Source organism: Eurypyga helias, unplaced genomic scaffold, assembly GCF_000690775.1.
Source record: "Eurypyga helias isolate BGI_N326 unplaced genomic scaffold, ASM69077v1 scaffold16718, whole genome shotgun sequence".
Classification (NCBI taxonomy): domain Eukaryota; kingdom Metazoa; phylum Chordata; class Aves; order Eurypygiformes; family Eurypygidae; genus Eurypyga; species Eurypyga helias.
Genome location: NW_010265110.1, coordinates 1 through 11,546, shown reverse-complemented (window position 1 = coordinate 11,546; position 11,546 = coordinate 1). Strand labels below are relative to the sequence as shown.

General features: G+C 45.1%; 1 protein-coding gene across 1 annotated transcript; it reads left to right on the top strand.

Moving 5' to 3' along the window:
• The first annotated feature begins 1,481 nt into the window (after nt 1-1,481).
• On the top strand, nt 1,482-9,147 carry LOC104505168. Its single transcript, XM_010156613.1, has 4 exons — nt 1,482-1,580; nt 4,355-4,577; nt 7,703-7,795; nt 8,957-9,147. Exons 1-4 carry the CDS (start codon nt 1,482-1,484, stop codon nt 9,145-9,147), a joined length of 606 nt encoding a protein of 201 aa, XP_010154915.1.
• The last annotated feature ends 2,399 nt before the right edge of the window (nt 9,148-11,546 follow it).

Genomic DNA, 11,546 nt, shown 5'->3' with positions numbered 1-11,546 from the left:
AGGCAGTCTCAGGTGATAATCCCTCAGGGTACACACCGATATGTATATTGACATACACATACACTGGTCCACTAGTAACTTCCACATCATTCAAGTGGGAAAATAAAGGTCAGGAGAAGCAATAGCAGCACTTCTCATTAAGAGAAACCAACATGCTTTTATGAGGGAGATCAGTGCTATTATTTACCATTCGCAGAAGCAGGCAGAAAGGGGCGAAATTATATTCCCAGCACCCTAAACCAGACCCTGGGAAAAGCCAGAACTGAGGCAGTGACACCTGACTCCCAGGCTAATGCACTGGATTAAACTGCTTTTTCAGAATTGGCTCACTTGCAGGATAACAGGGCATGGTTGCTTTGTCGCTTCTGCACCAGCCCCGATCTTTACTAAGAGGGATGGAAGGAGAGGAGGAACAGTAGCCAGACCTTCCCCTTTTCAGTGATGGTGAGCCATGAGCCTGGCTCAAACCACCTTCTGTAACACCAGCTGCATACAGGGATTTTTTAACATCCGAGCTTGGAAAGGTAGAGCATTTAAAGGCATGATGTGTGTTCTATCAGAATCAATAGTTTCTGTACAATTTTCATCCCAGTGCAAATGCGATGTATTTGGGGAATGCAACACTGCTAGTTGAACGTATTTTTGTTATTGCATTTAAGACATATTTCTAGAAAATGAGGATACGGAGATACAAACCTTGAAGTCCCATGGGTTGTATCATTCCTGCAAACTTTGCCTCTTTAAAACTCACATGCTCACGTCTTTATGCTAAAACTTTTACCTATAGGAAGTTCTCTCTAGGAAATTCTCTCACACTGATCCCAGTGAAACAAGTCATAGCATTGTCTGCTTTAATCTTCAAGCTTATACCATGCACACCCCCCATTTGACAAGTAAGCTATGCGGAAATATTCAAAAGTGCATCCTCAAAGCCAAAATAAATATGTCAAAAGAGCTAGCCCATAGTCTGATGAACAAATGCCATCTGTGTGCCACAGGTAGTTTACTGCAGTATCCTCTAAAAATAGCATCTGTTTTCTGCTTTGACCTTTCTGCTAGGTGCTGCTGGCACCAGGTTCATCTGTACAGATGATCTTTCTGTCTTAAATGATCTGGGTTAACACCGGCCTGCAAAATGTCAAAGAGTTTATCTGTAATCAGTCCTTGCCCTGGATCACCCCATAGTCCTATAAATGGCCGTACTGGCAACCCTGAAGGGGCTCGGTGGTTATGGGACTGAACAGCCAGGGTGTTCAGGGACAGGGAATAAATCACCATCGGCCAGCAGTACATATTTAGGTAAGAGGCTTATCTCCCAGGGTGCTTTAACCACCACCCCCATCACTTCTCTCAAACCTGCAACTGAATACACTTGTGCACATGTAAATTAAGCCTCTTTCCCAGTCTCCTGCACCTGTTCTCCAAGTTTCTTGTTCAGGTTTCATTTTAGGGAATTTCGCCCAAATTCAGGCATGCCAAGAATGTCCTATTTTATCCAGACCCTTTCCAGAGTCCCTCTTGACAGCTTCTTGGCCAGCTGGCCTCTGTCCTTTCTGCTCTCTTATAAAGAGACCAGAACTGTTACTGCAGCCTGGGAAACATACCCGAGGCGTTGCCTCTTACCTGCGTTACCAGGGTACGTGCAACAGCTTCTGCTGTTGTGATGGGGGCAGCGATGTTTTAAAAGTCGCTGCCTTTAGCTTTAGGACTTAACCAACACGCATGGAGATGCCATACCACTGAAAAAGCAAATGAGCTCTTAGCTATTAAGTCACTAAGAGATGTCAGCAGAGCATCCTCTTGCCCACAGGCCCTCTGGCCAGAGCCAGCTCTGAGGTTCCTTCACTCTGTTCACTAGTGGGTACAAGGGACCTCTCCATTCCTAGGGGAAGGAGTTGCTACTGGCACAATATGTATTTTGTACCTATGTCTGTCGCATTACTCATATAACTAAACCTTGTTCATATTCTCCATTATTTCAATGAGACTTCCTGATTGAGCAAGAACTTCTTATAGGAATAAGGCATAAAAAAAGAGGGATTTTTCCTGTGACTGTTATTGAGTCTCATGCCGCAAAGCTGTTGTAATCTCATCATCAAAACCTTCCTCTTCTGAAAAACTTGCTTAAGGGAAGGTCTTGCGACATAGTCACAGCAATCACAAAAACGCCTTCTTCACGGCAGAATTTCCTGAAAAATTACTCTTGTTCTCTATCCATCATTCAGATATTATAGTTCATCTGAGAAGATAAAACTTAAAATGGGGTTTGGTCTCTGTGCAAGCCTCAGTCATTGGAATTTAAGTACTACTTTCATGAGGAGCAATACTTTGCTTCACAGCCAATTGTTTGCTTCTCACTAAAATGCTGCTTAGTGGTGATGGGATAAGGATAAGTAAGTCTTCAAGAAGTCTTTTTGAAAAGCCTCAGCTAATAAATGGGCTTGTGTTCCTTCGCTTGATTGTCCTTTATCTTTACAACTATCAGACATTGGTGTAATAGGCTTCCAACAGTACAGCTCCTTGAAGAACAGAATCAGATGACAGCAATTTAAGGAAGAAATTTTTTCTTTCTGAATTCTGGCATGAGGTAGTGCCTGTCACCACTCATGCATATAAACAGCTAAACTTCAGTCCAGCTGCAGTAACAGAGGCTTTCTTGATGTTTCCAGCTGCTGAGTTGCCAGCAGCCCTTGTTTTTGTTAAGGGGGAACTCCAGTCAGGCCACCTGGACCTGTCTCCTCCCTTCACCTAAGAGCAAATCCATCTGTGCACAACTAAAGCTGCATTACGTGTGCTGAGAAACCAACCCTGCTGCCAGCATCCTGCCTGGGCAGCCGGGGTGGAAGTTGGAAGAACCATGCCTCAGCGGGTGCCAGGGTGGGCACTAGTAGTTCCTGCAGAACAGCTCTGCCACTGGCTGTCCTCTGCACCCACCTGTCTCCCCACAGGTCCAGGCCACTCCCGCTCTGGGAAGCAGGTTTTTCCTGTAGAGTTCTAGAGAACAGCCCTGTAGAGTTCAGCTCCTCTGATTCAGGACCTCAACCCTGCCGAAGTCACTAGAGTTAGTTTATGGGTACATAACAGCTCAGAAAAAAACTCCTTCAAAATATTTAAGCAAATAAAGCTACTAGAACCGAGACCCTTTCCTTATTATCCTTAAGATGACTCAACACAGGAGGTGAAGTTTAGGTCTCTTATGACTGTCAACAGCCTGGCTGCTCAAGCGGTTGGCATGCATTGCTTTAATTCACACTGCTGTCTGGAAAGAAGTAGTTTAAAATAAGCTGCTTCTTTTTTCGTGAGTTTTATTTCCTTCTCTCCAGGTCAGCTTTAAAGTTTGACAATCTGGAGTTTATTTTAGTTAACCTCTCATCCCTCCAAACACACTTTTTTGCATTCACATATCCCACTGAAATGAACATTTTGGCAACAAAATAGAAAACTGAGCCTTTGTACATATTTAAGGATGGGTGGTGGTTTTTTTTCTCCATTGTTTCAATTTAATCTTGAAAGAAAATCTCTTCTTCTAAGGATGCCGCCCTCATCTTTACCAGTCACTTCCCTCCCACGGACAGGTAGAAGAACTTGTCCTGCAAGACAAACAAGAAAACAGACAAACCAGGATTTCGGAGCAGATTGTTCTTGTATGCTGTCTTAACCAGCCCCGCCAGACAAATTCTTGTTGCTGTACAGGGTTAAGAGGTGACCGTTTCCATCCCACCTGCATTTACTTATCACATTCTGTCCATCCTCCGAACACTGACAGTTTAACTCTTTGTTTTATCCCCGAGGAGCTCTGTAAAATGACAAAAGCTGACACAACACCGCCCCCACCCCCCAAACAGAAAAATTTACTGTCAGAAAACCTAAAAATAGATTGGGTTAAGCTGGGAATGAAGCCCTGTATCCATGCACGGGACTTCTTGTGCAGCCAGGAGGGCTACAAGCATGTAGCTGGCCAATGGGGTGTGCATCCCCTTGCCCCCAGCACTGCCAGCACCAGCCCACAGGCTCTGTCTGGGAACATGCCACGAGGCTGGCAGGCACATGGAGCATCCCAGGGTGCAGGGCCAGCTGCATGTGGTGGCAAGGCTGCCTTTCCTGAGCGTGGGAGGCAGCTTGTGGGAGTGCGTTTCATGGGTCAGCCTCACATGTGTGTCCCCTTGGGTTGGAACTGCCTGGGAAGTGCTGGCCAGGCCAGGGACAGGCCAAGGTTGGTGGTGTGGGCTGTGCAGCAGTGAGCAGTGGGGCTGCTGGCAGCCACCATGGTGCTGCCACATTGCTGAGGCATGGGGGACAGCCTTGGGGTGCTGCCGCTCCTCTGTGTCACTGCCCACATCAATCATGTGCACAGGGAAGGGTCTGGGCACAACACTGTGGGGAAGTTCACATCCTGGTGCCCCCACTGCACAACCTGACCATCCACTTCAGCTCTGCGTACGTGGCCATCAACCAGCCCTTTGTGGAAGTCATGCTGTGGGACCAGAGTGCCATCGATCTGCTGGCATGGTCCAAGGACACCTACAGCCCTGAACAGCACTTCTGGGTGACACTCAACAGGATCATCAGGTCATCAGGTTCGGGGAGGCCATGGGGTTCCTGCCACGGGGGTTCCTGTCCTCGCTGTCCCAACACCTTCTGCCATTTGGCCGTTGTGTGCTGCCAACTCTTTGTGGTGGCCACCACGGTTCATCTCTCCATGGAGGTGTTTCCAGCTGTGACTCTTGGTGGTTCCCACCAGCAGGTTGTTGCCACTCCTGTTGCTTCATATGGAGAAACACCCAGGCAGGTGACAGCCTGTGTTGGCAGCACTACTGGCAAGCGAGGAAGGTGTGCTGAACCTCTTCTATTTTGACGTCCTGGGCATTTATCCACTTGCCTGAGCTTTTTCACCTGTGACTGGGTATAGGGAGGTCCCAGGAGTAGTGGGCTTTACAGTGTGATGGGTTCAGGGACACCGCACACCTTCCTGCTTAGCAGCAGCTGCCCTGTCCCTAATGCAGCTTGGAATCCACTTGGCTTCCACCCTTTTGGCCATACGGTCTCACTAGTCCCACATGTACTTCCTTGTACCATCTTGCTTCTCCAAAAGCCACCGAAGGTTCTTGTGAACTTCCAGGTCTCTCCCACACACTGGTAGGCTGCACGCTTTCAGCTGTAGGGGAGAAGGTATACATACCTATACGTGACCCACTCCAAGCCTTATGGCTGATTTCAATCAGGCCTTGAAGAATAATATTCCCAAGGGTGATGTGTAAACCATTTCAGGCAGATTCCTGAAGTACAGATTCCTGAAGGGCACCAGCTTACAAAAGCAGGAGAAAAGCTCAGATCGGTTGGTGGCACAGAAGTGTAAGGAAGTTATACATTTCCCTAGAGAGAGATTCCAACGAGAAAGCGCAGGCAGCTTCAGGGGACTGGTGGAGATAGCCCGTTGGCAGAGACATTTTAACCCATGCGTTGCTCTGATCCTGGAATCACAGGTTCGGGACTTGGAAGGTCAAGGCAAATCAGGCAGCCTTTTATGCTGCAATATTTCCAGCCCAATGTCAGTTTATGTGCGTGTTACAGAAACGCCAGTGCAGTGACTTGTTTTGTGTAAGCTGCCTATGTTTGTCTTCACAATACACGGTAGCGATGCAAGGCGGAAAAGGGAGTGGGCTGCCTCTTGGAGCCAACGCACGCTGATCAGCTCTCACTGGTATTGCAATGGCAAAAAAACAGGAAGAGCTTAGTGGAGAAGCAGGTTGTGGTGCCTTTGTCCTGTGAATGAGATCCAGGCTCAGAAGCAGTGTTTTTCCTGCCTCCAAACCTCCACCACCAAGGGAAGCCATGAAATTAAAGGCATTGGAGGGGCTGGCCTGTCTTTCTAGTCACTCGAGGCTGCCTTCACACCCAAGCCGTGCAGGTCTGCTGGTGGCTGTTTCTAAGACCTGGTGGCAGCAAACTTGTGTCCAGGGCAAAGTTTATATTAACTTTTACCATCAGCACCACTTTTCAGACAAGCTGTATTTAAAAGAACAGGATCCCAGAACAGCTTCTGAATCTGAAATTAGTTGCTCAAACAAGTATTTAAAGGAAAATGTGGTAAATCCATTTTTTTCCCACTAAGCTGATCTACACTTTCCTCCACTCTTTAATTAACTTACAAAAATGCCTGGTTTACTCAGTTTGGGAGGTGGTGAATAATGTGAAGTCAGTAGTTTTGTATTCCTAGAAGGCAGTACCTTCCAGTGTTTTAGTGGATGTCCTGGGGTTGTTCCTGTTTTGTCAGTTATCTTTCTGCTTTCCCACTGTGTCAGCGTTTTCCAAGTCTTCCCGCACACCACATTTACTGCCATCTGTTACGAACAGGATTTTAATTTGGGATGGTAGCGGACATCCCAGGCCATTTAAAGTGTTTATCCCCTGCCATCACTGCCTCTTTTCCTCTTTTATAAAGTGGTATCTTTAGCTTGATGCTTTCTGCCAAAGAGTAACATTTTCTGAATTTTCCCTGGGACAAAACCACACTTTTTTTGGCACGTTATTTTATTTGCTAAGGGACCAATATACAGAAGGGGAGAAATAAAGTAATGAAGTTATGGTTATAGCTGCCATTTATCTCTGTTTATGGCAAAGTGCTACAGTGGTTCTGCTGTTGGATCATACCATCTTTTTGTATCTGATATAAAAGTCATGACTCAGTATTTGCAAACAACCCTCCTTACTTACCAGGAACAAGCTATCCTTAAAAACAGAGAGCAAAGCAAGCAAACAGAAAAAAAAACCTGCTTATGTTTAACCTTTCTCCCATCCAATTTCTCATAAGACACCCCCCTGACATGATGCAGTGCCTTTAGGGTCTCATTTGTCCTTCACTGCACTTCTGTTCAAGCTCACAAGCAAAATAGTTGTTGGATTATGGTAAATGTAGAGGTCCTGTGCTTGTTGCCATCTAGGCAAGGAACAGCAAAAACTCAAAATAGTAACAAAATCTTACTTTGCTTTCACCTTTATTTTTTAGAAAACACCAAGGTTAGGACGATGACACACTCCCAGCTACTGTTTTGGCATCCAGGGCTTCTTGCCTGTGCAGTCACCAGCTGAAATTGTGCTTTACAGAACTGCTGGCAAATCCCTTCATTTAGGACTGTGGTTAACCAGCAAAATAAGTAGCCTATATTAAAACTCATTTTAAATGAAGTTATGAAAATCTGCCTAGAATTATGTATATTATCATATAACATTATAGGCTATAATTGAGTTTCAGCAACTCCATCCAGTTATGTCATGCTTGAATTTGTTCTGTTAGCATCCTTTCTTAAAAAACCCCAGGAAAGTGTTTACCACAAAATTCACATGAAGGTACTATGTGTCAATGGCCCAGTGTTCAAATAGCCCTTGGAGGGCAGTGCTGGTCAGGAAGGTGACATGAGTGATCGTACGTGTAAGCAGCATCATACCGAGGCTGATGCAAAAGAGGGATCTTATTTCTCAGGTGAAGTGTTTAGGTCTCTTGGGCTGACACCTTGCCTGTGTCACAAAAGCTGCTTTCAATGAAGAAGCCTGACGACAAGGTTAGCAGCCAGGCATCTGTTGATGCTTGTTCCCCAGCATTTCATCCCAGTTCTGTGGAGAAAGGTCCCAGAGAGTGGACATAAACCTGAACACATGACTGTTAAAAGAGCTAATTCTTTGATTTTCTGTTCTCTAATTGCAGGTGTCCCAGGCTCCATGCCCAATGCATCATGGGAAGGTGGCCTGAAAGCAGTGAAGTGGACTGATATGGAAGAGAGCCATGGAGGTTGTCATGGTAATGTATACATTTTTCTCCACTTTTCCTTCCTGATCATACAGTGAAAAACACTCAGCTGTTGATCCTGTACTCCTACAGACCCTAATCATAATGTGAGGCAGTCTTTAGGCAGCACCTCATCAGAGAGAAGACATTAAGAAGGCATCATCTCCTTCATAGTCCATACGTGAATGTCAGTAGCCACATAAATAGCGAGAAAGCTGGAACAGTTGCTTCTTCCTCAGGAATTTTATAGCATAGATCATCCTTGGAAAGAGAATATTTGGCAGCACTTAGGGCTCACATGAGTTAGCTGACTATTTTCCTGAAAGCCTTAGGGGAATTTTCTCGCAGGCGGGTGGGAACAGTCCATGTGTATGTCCTATGGCGGGAGGCAGATGCGCTAGAGCCAGTGGCAGCGTGCAAGGCAGCTGTCCTGTGTGGACTAGGACACATCCCAGCCCTCAGCTGCGTACCGATGCCTGCCACAGACACAGCTCACCAGGAACCTAAGGCACTGCGGGCTGACGATGGTGGTTGAGCTCTGAGATTTCCTATGTGACATTACTTCACGACATGACGTTAGCAGTAGAAAATCTTCTGCATGGCACACTTTGTTTTTCAGCCACCGGTTTGTACATTGCTTACTGCTGCCGCTTCTGACATATCCCAGTGGGGCAAGAAAGGGAATGCCAAAATGCTAATGATGATAGAATTTTTATTTCAAGGGTTTTTAATCTGTTTGTGTTGAGGGGAGAAATTTTGAGAGCTTAATTCAGCCTCAATTATAGCAGTTTCACATCAGCATAACTACACTGAAATCAGTGAAATTACATGAATATCATGCAGAGTTAGTTAATATAAGTATCATTTTCTTTCCACTGACAGAATGAAATTCTCCTTGGTTTGGTTGTGTTTAGCCTTGCCTGAGAAAGAGCCGCAAGCAGTAACACTTCTTTTCTGATCTATCTCCTCATTTTGCTCATTATTTATTCTGAAGTAACCTTCTTAACTTCCTCCCATTACTCATACTTATTCCCACAGCATGTCCAGTAGGCCTTTTAGCATGTTTGCTGTGCAGGAGACTATTAAAGTGGCTTTGCAGATAAAATTTCTCAAAACAGAATCATTTGGATCCTTGATTCCGACATGGCTTTTTTTTCCTTTTTCTTTTGGCAGGCCATTATGTCAGAGGCATTTGTGTGTATGGAACAGGTGACCTCAAGTGGCTTTTTAACTCCACCTGTATGTTTGCAAATAAGTTTGAGCTTAAAACATACCCCCTGACCGTTGAGTGCCTGGAGCTGAGACACCGGCAGAGAACCTTGTCCCAGAGTGAGGTTCAGGTGGAACCCAACTGGTATTTTTAGCTAGCAAAACCCCAGGCTACAACATCAATTAAAGTGATCAAGAGGATCTTAATTTCTGCTGTGCCAGAAGCATAAACTCATGAGACGGGTGTCTTTAGGATGTTCTGTAAATATAGCTCAGGTCAGCTTGCCTCATACTGCCTGCAAATCTCACCTTCCGCTTAACACCCAGAGGCCAAGGCACGAGAGATCCAAAAAGGGAGACCAGGACAAAGCTCCTCTGCAGCTGGAGGCACTTTGCACTTTTACCATTTTTAATGGGCTGGTTTTCAGCCTCAACTTTTGCCTTGCTACACTGTCATTGCTATTTCAGGGTTATGCACCCCTGGCACTTCTCGGGTCTAAAAGACAAGTGTTTACTTTCGGTGAGCAAAAACGTAATGAATCACAGTCAGCAAGATCTTAAAGCAGGAACACAACTGCTGGCTATACATACAGAGACCGTTTTGCCAAAGATACAGATATTTACTGCAGAGAACTGACAGAAAAATGCTGGAAATGGAATAAAGACGCTGCACTTCCCAGATCTTCCCTGTTCTTTAAATATCTGTTGGGATGAGGTTTGTAAGAGAAAAAAGCATTTCTACTAGATCAGTGGGTGTGGTTAGAAAAATGAGAAGGGCTTTCAGGCACAGGAGCCCTTCTCCATGTCTGAAAAACAGGGGTTTGCATTATTTTCTTACTTGGCCAACTAACAGAACTGGAAAAAAAAAACCCAAACCCTCTCTACACACAGGTTTTGTCCCACCAGTGTCCTTAGATTGTCATGTGTAAGGACACAGAGGGAAAGATGGAAAGTGGGGAAAGAAGTAGCAAGATAAATATTTTCAGGACTGAGCGGTGGCAATAACTCAGTAATTCTGTGTCATATTTTGATATGACAACAGCCTTCCCGAATTTACTTTCCTTCATCTTCATATAAAGGTTAATGCACATACTTAACCTTGGGGTTCACTTCGCCACAGCCCTATTTCTATCCCCCAAAACAGCCACTAGAGGGAAGCCATCGAATATCTCAGCAGATTTTCCCTTCCAAGTCAGCATAACCCTTTAAAGCACACAAAATCTCAACGGATTAGGCATGCCACAGAGAAGAAAAGCAGTGCTCGGGAATATTTTAGTATGGCAAACCAAAGGTAAAAGTTACGGGCATCGTGTCTGAAAAACAAAGCAAGGAAACAAATCTATGAATGCTTCTTCCTGTAGCTGTGACAGTTTTGTTTATGTGGCATTTTAGCAGAACTGCTGAGTGACCCCTGTCCCAGAGGCAGTATAAATTGCGGTGCCTGAATCTAAGGAGGGTGCGTGCTGCTCTCCCGCTTCTCTTCTGAACAAGTGGTGATGGCTCAGAGTCCCTCTCGAGTAACAGGAATTTAGCACCAACTTTATTAAACCATTGCTAATTTCAGGGTCTTTTGACAAACTGGATTGCAAACTGCAGCAGTTCAGAAATGACAACACATCACATTTGGATGTCCTGAAGCATGGCTGGTAACCCCCAGGGAAGGTTCTGAACAGGCAGGATCTGCCTCAGTCAGCTTATTCCACATTTATAGCTGCCAACACTTGATAACACAGATTCCTGCAGAATGACACCAAGAATTTACCTGCAGAGCAGAACTTTAGTGGAGATCCTGCTCAGTTTTTCGCGGAAGGGAGAAGAAGAGGGCTTTGCTAACTCCTGCCATGGTGGCAGCTGGAGAGACAAGTATTTCAGTGAGAGTCATTCTTTTAAAGAGGGTATTGTAGGGTGTCCAGCGTGAGAAGTTTGGAAACAGCCCCTGCCTCACACCCCACACCCCCCCTTTGCTGTAACAAGATGAAAGTCCCCCAGACTGAAACATCTCAAATAAAATAAAAGCACTGTCACCCTTTTATGAGAATATTTAAAGTAGTCCAGACTACAATCAAGATTATATGTCATTGTTCAGACTCCACAGGCAAATGGCAAAATAGCTCCCAACACCAGAAGCAATAAGCTTGGCAGTTTGAAACTACAGATATTCAAGGGTGTTGTACTCAGAGCCTGAACAAATACAGATATTTTAAGAGTGGGTTGTATTACCTGTATAAGTAAGACCCCAGAAAAGCATCACAGTTTTCTGTGCTGAAAACTGTCCTAAGAAAGCCTTAGGACAAAAGCGGAGAGCATGTAGGAGGAGGAAAACAAAGATGGAAAAAGGAAAACACAGCACATGAGCTAATGAACTGAGGATGTGAAGAGCTTATCAAAACTAAATAAGATAAAAAATACTGGTTTGGTAGGTGTCATTTGGTCAGCATAAGCCTTCTTCTCCAGATAACCTGGGGCAACACCGCTAGTTTGCCACAGAGCTCATAAAACTGCAATAGGTGGCCCTTTTTTGGTTTGTTGTGTTTGTTTAGCGAAAGACTGACAA